Below are 16,514 nucleotides of genomic sequence, written 5' to 3'. Positions count from 1 at the left end.
ATAAACATTATTTTATGTTGATTGCATATCCATGAAATCTAAAGTACATTTTGAAGAACAAAACCAGAATAAAAACCATTGGTGTATATTTTGAGATTCATATAATTTAAAAGTTCACAGGTTACGGACTCAAGTAGGAAGATATCCTTAGAGCAGAATCATAATCATGCTATAGAATTCTATGAAATTTTACTTTATTTCAATCCCCGTATAAGATATCCCAGTAAAATGATGTGACAGGATAACATTTCTGCAGTGTACCTACTAACTTAATTTTAGTTATGTTCAATAAATGTTTTGCTTATTAAAACTTAACACAATGGCCTGGTTCCCATGTCACACAAAGCCAACCCATGGATTAGCATAAATGCATGAGTGTGTAGAATCTGGGAGAGGAGATCCCAGCAGCTTTGCTCTTTCCCTGGTTGTTCTACTGCTGTGCCACGCTAAGCCATAGTTTGGGCTCAGTGTGCCACCTGAACACAGGCTTACAGCTCAACCAACACTTTTGTTTTTATTTTGGATACCAAAATGCTTAAACTAGCTTTAAACAAAGTACTGAGTTCTAAAATTCAAATAAAGTTCACAGAAAACATTAGCTTTCACTCCAACACTAAAAGCGAAAACTGAGAAGTTTGACATTAATATTGAAAAACAATTCCAAAACAAAAAGTTATCAAGGAACATGTGGTAATTAAAGTAATAGCTGAACTGCTTTATCTTGCCCATTGCTGTGTTAACTTGTGTGCTGTGGCTTTCTGAGACAGAAGTAGTCAATAGGTCACAAAGTTTACTTGAAGTTTACATGAACTCTCACTGGCTTATGTCGACACCACACTTTCAAATAATAATAATAATAATAAAATTACTTATATCCCGCCCTCCCCAGCCGAAGCCGGGCTCAGGGCGGCTAACAACAATAAAACAATACAACATTCTAAAATCATTTCATTATAAAATTAATTCAAATCAAATTGATGGCACCATTGGGCTAGAGTTCTGTGAAGATTGCCAAAGGAGGGAGTCAGGCTGTGCCCTGACCAAAGGCCTGGTGGAACAGCTCTGTCTTGCAGGCCCTGGGGAAAGATGTCAAGTCCCGCAGGGCCCTAGTCTCTTGTGACAGAGCGTTCCACCAGATTGGAGCCACAACTGAAAAAGCCCTGGCTCTGGTTGAGATACACATGACATGACTTGCCGGGGGGGGGGGTGTCGTTTAGCTTTTTTTAAAAAACACATGCAAACTACCTCAGTTAATATAGAGTGAATATACAGTGAATGCTGGAATTAGTAAAATCAATACAATTTTCTACACATTCAAAATTATAAAAAAGTGTTCAGTGTGCTCTCAATAAATGGGAAATTGCCTAAAATCTTGTAAACATCAGAAAATGTAGCTCATTATTATTCCTCCAAGTGTGCTCCACTGAAGATAATGCGGCTCACAACACCAACAGCTGTCTCAAGCCCTTTGAAGCATAATTTCACACATTTCCCTAATGAAACCATTGTGTATGAGATCGGGTAGTAGCATTAAAGCAGGAATTCATCCATTAAACTGCATGAATAACTATTTCATCAATTAAAGCGTCCAACAGTCCTGTGGCACCTTAAAGAAGAACAAATTTATTATGGCATAAGCCGCCATAGTCCACTTCACCAGGGGTTAAGTTGAGTCACAGATAATACAAGTTGTTGTGGGGTGGGGTGACTGTAAACCATGAAGTCAGAGGTCATCAGTTGCTTGTGAACCATTTAGTTATTAATATTTTTACTAACAAGGATTTACCTCCTACATCTATTGCTTGCATAGGGTAGAAGAGTAATCTAACATTCTCCAATATAGCCCATTCTCAAGTACCTCATTTTCTAGTGTTGCAAGTCTTGAGAAAGTATCAGAAAATGCACCAATAAAATTTTACGCATACAAGTCATTTCTCAAAGAAATTCATCCACATTATCTCTACCTTTCCTTTTTAGAAAGTTGAGAGTAAAATGAGGGCAGGAAAAAGCCATTTGCTCTTACGTTTAGATGGCTATCATCTTCCTGCATTATTTTACATTTCACACCTGCCATATGATGAGGATGGCTGCTTCTTCAGGATCCAAACAGCAGCATACAAATATAAATTCCTGGAACTGATAATCTAGATCAGATTTTATACAAATTTAGTTTATGCAGCACCCATGAAGTGTAAAACAAAACACCCACCCAAAACCAGTATTTCTAAAATGTTACACTGATGAAAATATGGTCACTAGTGTCCTGTCTTGGCCCAGGAATACAGGGTTTTCCTTCTAATTATTTAAAAAGTCCAACACTCATATTGATTTAGCAGAAATAGAAATAGGGGGACAGGTGTTACCACATATTTTGCAAAACCATACTCAGCTCACATAATATACCATACTTAATTCAGAAGTACTGGTCTTCCATATAACTCCAACACACTGAGGTTTAATAGAATGTTACCTAACAGTATTCATATGCAAACATGCAATATTTACATTAATGAAAAACATTTTGTAGTATAATCACAATATTGGTATATAAATATTGGTATATGTCAGTAACTTCTCATCCCTCTACTTAATATGAATTGTATAAATGGAATTCCCAGTATTATTTTGTCCAAGCTTTTGTACATTGTATCTACTTTACACCATGCCTTTAAAAAGCTAGATAAAGGTTGCACCAACAATTCTATTGAAAATGTGTGTACTTAAATCAAACAACCAAATGCAAACTCATTTTGCCCATGGCAAGAGCTAAACAGCAGCAGTTATGATCATTATCTGTGTATATATATAGTAAGCCAGCTCCCTATAACATGGAAGATATTTTTTCATGCTGTGAGATAAAAAACATATACAGTACTAGTTAAGAGCATTGAAAAAAGTAACTTTATCAAGGAAGGAAAGGTCTTCAAACCTATACTGCCAACTCATATTCTTTATGAATCTTCTGCAAAGGCAACAGCCAACCTACACAGTCCATTGAAACCCTTAACTACAGGGCAAAATACTGTTTTAACACACAATTACCAGCCAAGTTAACAAGATTTTGGTTTTCTTAAAGAATATTCGAGTTTTGTTTCCTGCGAAGAAATTATTATTCATAATCCAAAACCACAGGTGAACATTTACTACTTGGAGATTTTTCAAGACTTTTTCAAGTGTTTATTTGAAAGCTGAACACAGGATACATTATTATGACATTCCCATTGCAACTAGGTTTGTACATGTTGGTGAGAACAACTTAAAACAGATCTATAAAGTCTTACTGAATGTTTCAGATGTTCTAAAGTTGCACAAGCCTCAACATTTGCTCCATGAGTTGTAAGCTGCACTTTCATTTCCATACAGTCACAATCTATAAAGAATTTAATTTTCAGAAGATAGGCTTTATGAAGAAAAACGAAAATCTATGCGTACAATTAGAAAGTTAAGGGAAAGAATTCATAACAATGTTTCAAAATCATTTAAGCAGATCTGTATTATATTTTATTGTAAGTATGGAACTGGAACTCACAAATTTCACAGCATGGTCACATTTTATTTTGCTGAAGTCACAAACATCAGACATGCAAAATGAAGCACATTATTTCTGCTCTACGTTAAAGCCTAAGACTGAATACAAAAAAGTAAGTTTTACTCCCCCCACCCCACCCCCCCAAAAAGTTTGGTGACTACATTAACAATAAAACCGTTTTCAAGGTAACAGCTAAAATTATAAAGGCATAACACCAGATAGTCAATCAATTTTCTCAGAAGAAAGAAATAAATTTCAGTATCTGCGACGCTTGTTAGGTCCTTCAAAGCTGCCCCCAGGGTTTCCTCTACCAAAGCCACCGGGTCCACCACTGACGGCACCTACACCACCCATAGCCGGCTGAGGAGTTTCGGAGCCTGCCCTACTAACCATAGGAGAACCCATTTGTGGCGGGCCTCCTTGCGGGAATCTTTCAGAATGCTATTTTTAAGTCCATTTAGAACCATTTTAGTTACAATAAAACCAAGGGGGGGAAACCAAGTGGCGTTTTCATGAAGATCGCAGATAGTCCAGCAGAATCAGGATGACACATAGAAGGAAGAAAGGAGCAATTAATTTTAGTCATTATTTTAATAATAAGCTGAAAAGTAAATTAACTAATGTTGCGCCCACCAGTATATTAAGACAAAAGGGGAAGGGATCTAACATCCAAGTTTTTTTTAAAAAAAGAGAGAGATAAAAAAATGCTATGAGAAACAGTTTCTAAGCCCCCCAGAGCATTCAATATAAAGAGCGAGATAAAAGTATAATAAATATATTTTGCAGATTCTCCTGTACGGTATACGTGTAAAGTAGTATTTATTCTTGAAATAAAGGAAGCAGAAACACAATTCATTTTCTGTTGGAAGACATATCAATACTTTAAACCGTAAGTAAAAACTAGCTATAGCACATTTCAAGTTAAAGGTAGACTAATTTGAGTTAGAAGAGGAAATAAGTTTTAGAGAAGGGAAAAAAGGAGCCAGATGCCATTAGCTACCTGCTCATTCTCATTCAACCGCCACATACTGCCCCAAACCCTTTAGGCATTTTTATTTAAACCTGTTGTCAGCTGAAAAACTAACAACAACAAAATCTGCTATTATAAAATTTGCAATATATTTTTTGCATTATGATATAGTTTCAGATTATACTCATTTTCAGATATACTCAGAAAACTTGTACGTTCAAACTGAACTAATAAGTTAAGTTCTTACATGCTCTTTTGAATCTAGGAGCATTAATTTAAATATATACATTTTTTAAAAGTCCCCATCTGACTTCACTGCTGTCTTTTCTCTAGTATTATCTGTGTATGCCTTCCAAAAATCTGGAAAAGAGGCTCAGCCATTTAAGAAATTACAAAGAATTGGAGAGCTCAATTGAGCAAATAATATAAGATAGTGTACTGCAGTTGGACTGGGGACCTAGGAAACTAGGCTTCAAATCCCCACTCAGCCATGAAGATCAGTGGGTGACATGGGACTAGTCTAAGTCTCTCAGCCCACAAAGAAAAACTGGAAGGGAGACGTCCATCTTAAGCTCCTTGGAAGAAAGACAGGATACAAATACAGTAATAAACTTCCTTCACACTTGGATCCAAAAGGCGTTGTTGTATAGGTTGAAGGCACTTCCACTTCCACACACAAACACACACAGACACAGAATTCCAACAATTCCCAATTTCTACTGCTGGTCCGAACACCAAAGCCCCCCCTCCCAACCTCAAGAATGGACTTTCTGGGGGGACCAGGGGCTGCATAGTAATGCGGAAGTAAAGTCATTGATTTTTTTTTTAAGTGTGCTAGTTGTTGTTGTTGTTTTTAAGTTTACTAGTTCTTTGAAACTAGTAGCTGCAGAGAAACATTCCATTTTCTAACAGCACTGTCATAGCTCATTTCCAGAAGTCTTCATATATGATTATGCTAGAAAACAGGGTATGTTGATAAACGCAAATTCCATCTCCTTTTAGAGCACAATACAGTGGACCCTCTAGTTATGTACTGCTCTGGATACACAACTTTCGGATTATGAACACGGCAAACCCGGACGTGTATACTTCCGGGTTTTGCCACACGCAGAAGCGCTCTGTGTGGATACGCAAAAATGCTCAATCGCGCTGCATGCAGAAGCGGCGCCTCGGCCTACGGACTTTTCAGGTTGCTGACAGACCCCCAGAACGAATTTAATTCATATCCAGAGAGTCCACTGTATATTGTCCTTCCCTTTATTAGATGTTAACATAATATAGGCCAATTTCCTTTGGTTCCCTTATGAGAAGAGTTAGAGAAAAAGGCCCACCTGCCTCTTTCAGTATTCTGCATGCTACATGGGACCTATTAAACCAACTAGTCTATATGTCATGAAAACAGTAAAGGTAAAGGGACCCCTGACCATTAGGTCCAGTTGCAGACGACTCTGGGGTTGCGGCACTCATCTCACTTTACTGGCCGAGGGAGCCAGTGTACAGCTTCCAGGTCATGTGGCCAGCATGACTAAGCCGCTTCTGGCAAATCAGAGCAGTGCACGGAGACGCTGTTTACCTTTCCACCGGAGCGGTACCTATTTATCTCCTTGCACTTTGATGTGCTTTCAAACTGCTAGGTTGGCAGGAGGAGGGACCGAGCAACGGGAGCTCTCACCCTGTCGTGGGGATTCGAACTGCCGACCTTCTGATCGGCAAGCCCTAGGCTCTGTGGTTTAACCCACTGCGCCACCCATGTCCCTCATGAAAACAGTATTCTGAGTAAAATACATAGAAAAAACTGGTGCTGATATACTTCTCTTCAAAATCAGTATGAGCAGAAATAGCCCAGCTTTCAAGATATTGGAGAGTATCAGAGACAGCAAGAGCTTCATCTGTTGTTTCCACTGCAATCATTTTTACTGTTTAAAAGTTTAAAAATCACCTTGACTTTTCAGCAAAAATAAACTGATACAGGAAAACACAACAAACAAAGTTCTATCTGTTAACTTAAACCAGGAGTAGGCAACCATTTTCTCGCCAAGGGCAACATTCATTTAGGGATAAACTGTCAGGGAGCACATGCTGACTGAATGGGGCACCCCTTTTCATTCTGGACCTGCAAGAAGGATGTTCTTGCCAGAGGTCTGGTCTGATCACACTGCAGATGGTTTTTAAAATTAAGCCAAGAACCAGATGCAGTCTGCCAACACAGCCTGCCCACCTGTGAATTATACCCAACCATCTGAAGAAGCTATTCCGCATGTTGAGTCACACAGATGGTTCTATAATTGTAGCCTCACTTGTATAACGCTAGCATGTTAACAAATTAAATTTGTACTTAAGATTCACTTAATCAAAGATATCTTCACACTATGTGTCATTTCAACAGCAATCATATTATAGGTTTACCTGCCCCAATACAGCAAAATAAGAATGACCAATTATATTTGTTGTCTATAAAATAATATATTGTTTTGTTTTTGCATTCCTCTACTTTGATCATTGCAAAAGTGTGAAAAACGGCCTTCTGACTGTAAAACAATTTTGGCAATTAATTCTGTGTACATAATTATCAGGTATAATCACTTTTAATACAGTGTCAGTAACAAGATCAGCAAGACTGCAGTTCAGTTTGTTTTTAAATTATTTTTCAATCTCAAAGGGTATTTATTAACTCAAAGGTCTATTCTAAACTAGTTTTAGCGTGAAGTTATCTTTGCAGCAAAGAGATGTGCCACAATGAAGAAGAGACAAAATTAAAATTTTGTGATACATTACCACAGTTCCATTATCTGGCATCATTGGGGCTCCAATGTTTGCAGCTCCTTCTGGTCCCAAGGCAGGACCAGGACCCATTGCAGGGCCAGGCATTGTTCCTCTGTTGTTCATATTCATACCCATCATTGGAGGTGGAGGAGGAGGACCTTGGTTTCCAGCAGGTGCTGGGCTAAAGGCATCTATGCAAAACAGTCTACACTTAGAGCTGTCCTAACTGAATTTTAAAATTTACAACAATAACAAACTATACAAAACATCAATTAAATGAACAAATTGCTTTTATCCTTTGAGACTGTACATTTACTTCCACCATAAGGTTTTAAGAAAAAGTTAGTTACTGAAAGTTACTGCTGAAATTAAGTGTTTAAACTGTTTATAGGTTTCAGCTCTACTTATTTTCCATAAAGTTACCAATTCATACAGGTAACTGCAGTAACTTTCAAGTTGGCCCCAATCCAAAGATGCCTGGTGCCAGCATTTGTGTGTAACGCAGCTTTTTCATAGCTTCTCTCCCCCCCCCCCCATGGTTTTTAGCAAATAAATTTGAATCACAAGATAAATAAAATTAACTTAAGAGATTTACGGCAGAAGATACTATCACAGGTGCGCAAATAAGAATGAATGAAACTGAAAGAAGTCACCCAGAGGTACTTCTGTTCAAGTAGTAGGCAACTTATTCAGCTTTACTAATCAGAGTATGAATCCCCTTAACTTTGTGAACACATTGTACTTATTTATACTCAAGTAGTTAACCTCTTCATTTTTAAAAACAGCTGCACATTGACTTGTAGTGGAAAATAGTAATACCCATGAGATAAGACGTGAACTGTACATTATAGAAATGCAGAAGGAATCATCATACTGTATTAAAAAATATTCGCGCGCACACAGGGAGAGATCACAAGAGCGAGATCCATGATTTTAGGGACATGTTTGTATATTCAAGTCAGTGTCCCATTACATTTAAGGCAGGGGTTTATGTTCAATAAGTTATAGAAAAAGAGGCATATGAATGAGACCTGAACCTTATACACACACAAATTATCTTGCCACACTCCAGCACTCCTGTAGGTCTTTCCTATCTGTTAAACGAAAAAAGCTGGACTGGCAGAAAAATGCCTAGGATTATAGGAGCACAGGGAGGTTAACGTGAATGATTTTTGGGTGGAAAAATCAGCTTTACTCTACCCACACCAGCTTCACATGAAAGGAGGGCAGAAACATGAAGAAACAGAATATTGTTTCCACCATGATACCTACTTTGGCTCTGAAACATAGAATTTAGGATTCTAATTTTACCAGTGCCAGGAAACAGAGATGAGTGACAAGAATGGTATGCTCTATGCATTTGGTTAAGGACAGCTATAAAATGATATTCAGCTGTCATTTTAATGCTTCAAATAAAGTATTTTCATTAAAGTCTACTTAGCTAGACTTCGTAACTCTTCAGCCACAACTGTGTTTTTTACACTTTTTTACACACACACACACACACACACACACACACACACACACAGAGTTTTGTTGGGGAATTTACTCAAGCTAAGCTTGGCTAGAACAATGATGAAGTAGTAGGATTCTTATATATTCACACCAAGTGCATATTATTTAACATAAGTAAACAAAGAACTTAAACAAACTGGACAAATAATACGAACTTTCATTCTATTACATATAATTCTAATATTTGAGCACATGTATGAAATATGAATTAATCTGGGTGCCAAAGCTGTCAAAGCTTTCCGTATTTTATGTAGACAATTCAACTTAACTAGGCCTTTCCCTTTCTTTCCTAATAACAGAGAGAGGAAAGACCTATGCTCTAACATTAAAGTGCTTGAAGTTCAATAAAGGCCTGAAGCTCAATATAGGTCTGCCTGCCAGAAGTGCACATCAAAATGCTGTGCCTCAGTTGTATACTTATGGACAACAAGACATCTTGTCCACCATCTGTGTCCACAAATCTGGAAATTACAGCAAATTCGCTGAGTAAACTACACATCTTTCCAGCAGGTTAAATGTGGGGGACACTTAAACATGTGGAGTCAAGCCCCAGAATTAATAGTAACCAATACTAACCAGCTCAAATTAAACCATGGTTTAATTTTAAGCAGTGAGAATACGCACTCCCCCCCCCCCCGCCATTCTGCCCAAATTTCTTCTTTATTATTCATTGTTTGTTTAGTTTGCCCAGGACATTCAGCAACTTCAGGGCTGCAATGGTAAAGGCCTCACTTCTTCTGTAGGCCAGCCCAGTCTCCACACAAGGTGGAATCTGAAGCAAGGAGAAACAGGGTCACACAGGCCAGGGAGGCTCATGCAGAAGGCAATATTCCGTAAGATAATCAGGACTGTTTAATGCTTTCTTAGTCAACAGAATCAGCAGCATCACTCTCCTCCTACCCTCCTTCAGCATATTTCATCTCTGAAGACAACCGAAGCAGTTTCAGTTTCAAACCAAGGTCTGAAACTAGAATGAAATGAATCTGGGTAATCAGCTTCATCCAAGGCTGACTGAAGCATGTGCAGCTACCACCCCTTTGAGCATCTTGCCTTAACAAGGATAATTAGATAATGACTCTAGGTCCAAATACGGTTTCTTCGGAATGGTCAGAAAATATAACTAAAAAGCAGTAATGGCCACAAAATCTTAGCCATGGTTAGAAGAGTGGGGGAATTCAAGCATGAAGGAGTGTAGCACATTCTCAGTTGATAAACCATAGCCGACAATTGGGTGCTGCCCCATAATAAATCACTGTGGTGATACTGAATACATAGTGCTAATAGAGCATGAAATTTTCACAAAGGTGCTTCATTAGTGACAGTTACACTGAGGAGACTTTGATAAATGTTAATTGTACTTTGTTTCCAATCGTTTTCCAGAATCATCTTTCATAAATAGCAACATATTAAAAAACTTAAATAAGTTTATCTCAAGAAGTAATTTTTTTTAAACCCACAAGCTTTTCTTCTTGTATTAGATACAATTCGTATTTTGCTTTTCTTCAGAAACAGTCTTAAAATGAAAAAAGTAACAACCCACCAGCCCATATTTAGTATGTTCATTTGCTTTTTCCCTAATGTTAAGATAACTCAAATTTGAAACAAAAAAATTCTGAAGAACAAGATTCACTACAGAAATAAATATTTCAAGAATACTTCTCAATGTATAATACTCATAAGTAACATGTACAGTCTCAAATAAACTTTGAAATAACAAGAGCCTTTTGCTTCAGATCCCTACCTCCCATGTTTAATGCTCCACGAGGACCCATATCACCCATTCTCATTTCCTGTTCTCTCTGAAAGTAAACATAATTTTCACAATCAACCTATCACTTATTACTTTAACATTCTCATCTTTTCAAGCAACATCAAAACTTAATTTGTCACAGTTATTACAAAATAAATCAAATTTTCTGATTTACGTAATATCAGAGGAATCCTGCAAAAAAGAAGTTTTAAAACTCAGTAAATTATTGAAGTCCTACAATTTGGGGCTTGCTGAGAAAGCGTAAGTACACAAGATTCTTCCAGCTGAGATATCTATAGAGGATCTTGTGTAAATGTTATTTTTGCTCAAGGTCAAAGGAACAAGGAGGAGTAAATGAAGTTGAGACTCTCTTCTGATCACAAACCTGGCAGAATCAAAGAGGTGGGTAACAACTAAACAAGCCCCTAGAGGTTGACTACACATCTGGACTGCATACTCTCAACTCAAACTTGTACATTCTTGAGCTTTGGTGCACAGGCATCCAGTGCCACAGGGACAAGGTTCTGGTCGCCAAACAGACAACAGATAATAGCTTGAGAAATATTACTTCCGCACCAGGTCATAGTGCACCCAGAGACAGTATAAAGAAACTACCATGATCGAGAAAAAGCAACAATTTAGATTAGTGTATAGGGATTTAATTGGTTTGCATGATTCTTCTCACAATCCTGATATTCAGAACAAACAGTATGTACTGACCCTAAGAGCATGAAAGTATATAGTGTTGCTTATATTGTTCTTATTTTTTAGTTATTATTCTTCTGAGCCTTACTAACAGCACATAATATAAAAAATGGGCAGTTTGGAATGATATTGATTGAAGTCTTAAAAATGTTTCAGACTGGAAGCGTTATGTGCAATGGCCATAAATTAAGAAAACTCACAATAAGGAATACAATTAGGAGTAAAAAGTCATACCAGCAGTAGGTCACTGTTGTAAGGCAGGTGGGTAAATACTCATTCACCAGTAGCCTGTACTGAATTAAGAATGGTCTCGGCCAGTAAGAATCAGGCAGGCAAACTCAGAAAATTGAAAATGAAGGGGTTTTTTCAAGCCTTCAAATAACTAAAAGCTATGTATAAGTGGAAGATTAAGTGTCTCTCTGTGTTATTGTACTTGTTTACAGTACTGCCATATGGGCTTAAAATCATACTACTTATCATTTGAGATCATTAATGTGCAAGTACACTGAACTATGCCATTAAGAAAAGACACAACTATTAATATATTAGCCCTTACAATCCAAATCATGCAAAACACAGGTGTTGAATTCATTACTAAAAACCAGGTCTATAGAAGAGATGGAACAATATTTATCAAAAGCAAAATTAGGACTTAATTGTAGTATTCATAAAATGGGGTGGGGAAGGGGGAGAAAGTTGACTTTTTAGTGAAGTCAAAAGGCTAGTAGAACAGATATTATTGGAAATTAGAAGTTTGTGTGGGTTTACAAACAATTCCATTAATAGATAACTTGAAGAAATTCAGAATGGAGTAATTAAAAACTGCAACACAGAATAATAAAGGCAAGACACACAGTTTTCCTCTTTCCCACCTTACAACCAGAGGCAACTTAAGGCAATGCACACAAGAAAACCATGAAAAGTCAAGCAGCTCTACAAAAATAAGATGATCTGATAAATATATCCAACCATTACAAGATTAAAACCAAAAATATTAAAATTACTGTAAGACTAAAAGTGGTCAGTCACAGTATTAAACTTCCTAATAAAATTTATAAATATTGAAGCATCAGATTTCAAACAGCTTCAATACAATATTTTTACAAGCCAGTTTTAGAATACTGAGAGAAGCTATACGCCCCTGACATCGATTGCAACTTAGCACAGACTGCAGACTCCACTGAAGTCACAAGAATGGAACTGTGCAAATATCATAGGTTAAATGAGAAAACCCATTTTCAGATTTTTTTTTAAGGTACCCCTTTCCCAAATATGATACATCTTCTCATGTGGAGAAAAAAAATTTCAAGAAAATGCAGAATTATAAAGTGTTTAGTTCTACTTAAGTCATTAATAGACTCACAGAACCAAGAGTGTCGTATGCTCTTTCAGGACAAGCAGTAGTATTGTTAGCACAAAGTACTAAAAGCCAGTACTCAGAAGTACAAATGAAAGTTAGACATGCAGTCAAATATTCCATATTTGTATGTAATTGTGTTCCAGGACAGTTTTAATAAAAAATTAGCAGAACATGAATACTTGTAATGTCAACATAAACAACACAGAATGGATAGAATACCACATAACCTCCAGGCTAATACAGCTGAAATATAAAATTTATACAGCTAAATGTGTGTACTATTATAGCAGAGAAGTAGGTTGTATGTACCTGGACAAATAAAACATGCAAAACAATGGACAGAAAGTTGTATGATTTAGAGGTGGAAAGGACTTTGAACTTTTGTCAACAGAAAATGGGGGGGGGGGGAAGCTTTGTTGGAGTAATAAGGCAGCACCTCGCTGTGAAAACCGCTCAGCTGTATTTCATCCTGAAACCTCTGTGCAGCCGGTTTAAATGCTCAAGAGAAAAATAGGCTCCAATCAAGTCTGCCACCCAAGTACTGCCCACCAGCTTGGCTGTGATTGGCCATTTCAAACCTGAATGGCAAGGAGAGTCCCAGTAGCGCAGGAAGAATCTCACCCCCCAGCAATGGCTGCATTGGGCCGTAATTGCCTCTGCCGCCGAAATGATATGGGGTCTCTGTAGTTCATCCTGAAACCTCTGTGCCATTACAACTATTAACCTTTTAATCAAAGTGCAAATTGCATCTACAAAAAGAAATCATTCATACTTCTATACAGTGGTGTTGACTAAGCCCAGTTTGCTCACTAGGCAGTTCAGGTAAATTTTGAAAGAAAGAAAATGCAAGCGTTCCTAAATGTATGGCTCATATTATGTTTCACATTAGATACGATCATCATGTATTTAACATCACATTATATATGTACATCAAACTTATTTTCTTCAGATTCACACTTAACTGGAGGAGTTACTCTTTGAAAAGCAAAAATGGGTGGGTGATGTCTGGCAACACCCCCAGAATTACTTTCTCAAATATCTTACCTTTTCCTTAGAGAAAGTAACTCTCATCACCCCTAGATGTCAGTCCACAAAATATTTACACCCAGTAAGGGACATCTTCAGTGGGAGAGCACCCAAAATCTGTTTTGTTTTTCCCAGCTTCAGCAGTTTTTTCTGAGAGAGCCAGGTCACACAACCATTAGCTGTCAGTTGTGTTAGCAAAAGCATTTACATTCCACCTATGTTTTATGCAGAAAGCTAAACTTTTGCAGAGGAAACACCAATAGTGTTTCGTCAGGTTCGGTGAAGCCATTACACTAGCTTCCTAGCAGTTGGGCTGCTCGTGCTTGAGAGTAAGGTAGGGGTTGGCATACCACAAACACAACACTGCAGCCAATGTTCTTGCGCTAACCTCCTGAACTCCTCACCAATTTGCCCTTCCTCCTCTCAGTAAACAACAGCACCCGACCTCCCAGGAAGCTAGCACTGCAGTTGCACCTCAGATGGCAAGCCGCTTTTGGGAAATACCTGCAAACATAGCATTCTGTATTAGTTAGCAAAAGTAAAAATTCAATATATAGGGCAGATTATTGAAGTGAAATGAAGGAACAAACCTAGCAATTGGTTCAGGGCCAAAAAATAATCTGCCAACACAAGATGGGGAAATATTTTGAATAGGTTTTTTGGTTTTTTTGGCAAACACATAAATAAATATTTCTTATCTTTGAGGCACAGGGGCAGCTCTGGATTACTCTAAAACTGGTATTTTGCTGTTTCGTATAGTTTAAGGAGAACATCTAAATAAGAATAAAGTAATTTGAAACATTCACTCAGTATCAAACTGACAGTTTACAGCAAATGAAGGCTCCTTGGCAAACTGCACATCTTCTGAAGTTGTGACGGGTGATGTCTACCACAAATAAGCTCTCCACCGTATCTCTCCATGAGCAAGTGCAGAGACCCATTTTACCATTTCCTCTATACAGCCTCAAGCTATTATTGCTGGGATACTGCCAGTCTTCCTCTGTATCAAAGAAGCAAAAAGGGAATTTCACATTATTTGTCCTATTATCCTCATTAATCCTATAATAGTAGCAAATTCATTCTTCAAGTTTGGTCCTTATTAAGCCAAAATGGCACCACTCATGCACAAATGTTTCCATCGTTAAAAGTGAGAGCCACCCAAATTAATCAATGGAGAAATACAAGATTTTAATATAGTTGAAATTGGACACCAGATTGTTCACCCCACCCCAGGAGGTCACCAAAAGGTAGTAGAAAAGAATCCAACAGCACTATTCTCTAGGCAACTCACGTGATATAAAATACAAATAAAAACAGGGTCATTAATAAGAAAAGGCTGAATTAAAATTTCTAGCGTGGAGAAGAACAGAAGTAGACAACCCAAACGTACAGAACTTATAAACTGTAGTTCAAAAGTTAACCACACTCAGAATTACCATAGACTCTCTGGAGAGGACATTCTAAATCTGAAATGTCACCACTGAGAAGGCCATTAAGTAGCATTCACCAGCCTCACTTCACTTGGTAGTGCCTCTGAAGAGAATCTTACGGTTTGAGTAGGTTTATTTTGGAGAATGCAGTATTTCAGGAAGCCTGGTCCTATACTATTTAGAGCTTTAAGAGGCTAAGACCAAAAATCTGAATTAGGTCCACCAGTTGGAATGGGAATCTGAGCAACTGGAATAATATGATTGAGTTCTTGCTGTAACTCAGGCTGCAACCCCAATCCCATTTACTTGGGAGTAAGCACCACTGAATTCAACCAGAATTGCTTCTGAGTAGAATTGGTGAGGATTTAACACACTCCATAATATTTGAGAAAATATTTAAAACACAGGCCTGCTAATGAGAATTCCAAGGCAAATGCAGTTCATATTGAAGGTTAGAAAGTGTTGTGGCTAGAACAGTTTGGCTCTTAGGGTATACTGTCTGGCTATGATGACGTTTATGAAGTACAGAAACTAATAGAAGCTTATAGAAGCTAACATAAGTGTTCTAGTATATTCTAGCGTTCAAAAGTTCTCTAGGGAGTAGGAATGCAGCTGCTGTTTTAATACTGCGTTATCTGTTTCCTCCAAGGTCATACAACCCCTGGACTAACTATAATTGCTGTCTGGTAAGGACTCTCCTACTCACTCTCATTCTTTATTTCCTGTTAATGTACTTGCTTTGATTTATTCTCTCTGTGTATACAGTTTTTACGTTGGTGTGGAATTTTTATACTGTAACTGGATTACGCTCTGAATTGAGCTTGAGACTGCTGTACCAGGGACCTGGTACCCAAATGTAAAACTATTTTGCCTTAGTAAACTTTCTACTGATGATTTTGCTGCGTTCTGTCTGTTTAAAGCATACAAGTCACTAGAGTCCTGCTACTTCACTTCACTCAACATCCAGGCATGTCCCAATGCCTTTGGGGCACGAATCCTGATATATACTTCACACTAAGTATCAGAGGCCAGACTGCAGTGTCACACAAAGCGACCTCTGGCTTCTGCTTTGGCTGAAGCATTCTGACCTTTGATGAACCTTTGAATGCAATCATTTCAGGATCAAAGAAGTCCTTATCTCAGCCATGAATAATGAACGCCAATTTACTGGAGAATCTTGAACATAAGAAAGGACTGCCCTCAGGTCTTTGGGTATAGGGCACTATACAATTTAAATAAAGAAATAAATACTGGCCATACTGGGGTAAGAGTCCTCTACATCACTGGGAAAGAATGGGGAACAGTGGTCTAGCTAGTGAAGAATGGAGCTTCTGGACCAGGACCAAGTCCTGCAGTAATCAAGTCTCAAAGTTACCAATGCATGCACTTGATTTCTTTTACTAACCGCTGGTGCAAGGAAGGCATATTCAAACTTTCTGTACTATGCAGGAGCCTGTTTTTCCTGC

The 16,514-nt window shown here is 37.8% G+C and overlaps 1 protein-coding gene across 3 annotated transcripts in view; it reads right to left on the bottom strand.

The window, feature by feature from the left end:
• Positions 1–16,514, bottom strand: part of PSPC1 (paraspeckle component 1) — a 57,111-nt gene that overhangs the window by 18,686 nt on the left and 21,911 nt on the right. The window contains exons 7-9 of one of the 3 annotated variants that reach the window (XM_081909909.1): positions 10,519–10,576; positions 7,275–7,453; positions 3,153–3,970 (exon numbers count right to left, since the gene is read on the bottom strand). The exons of the other annotated variants lie outside the window; for them this stretch is intronic. Of the exons in view, the coding sequence (XP_081766035.1) occupies positions 3,785–3,970; positions 7,275–7,453; positions 10,519–10,576 (423 nt within the window). The 3' untranslated portion in view covers positions 3,153–3,784. Of the gene's footprint in view, positions 1–3,152; positions 3,971–7,274; positions 7,454–10,518; positions 10,577–16,514 lie in introns of those variants that run through there. 3 annotated transcript variants of the gene reach the window in all.

The sequence above is a fragment of the Podarcis melisellensis genome (genome assembly GCF_964234715.1).
Source record: "Podarcis melisellensis genome assembly, chromosome: 4".
Taxonomy (NCBI): domain Eukaryota; kingdom Metazoa; phylum Chordata; class Lepidosauria; order Squamata; family Lacertidae; genus Podarcis; species Podarcis melisellensis.
Note: the sequence above shows the minus strand (reverse complement) of the source record. Positions and strands in the feature narration are given on the sequence as shown.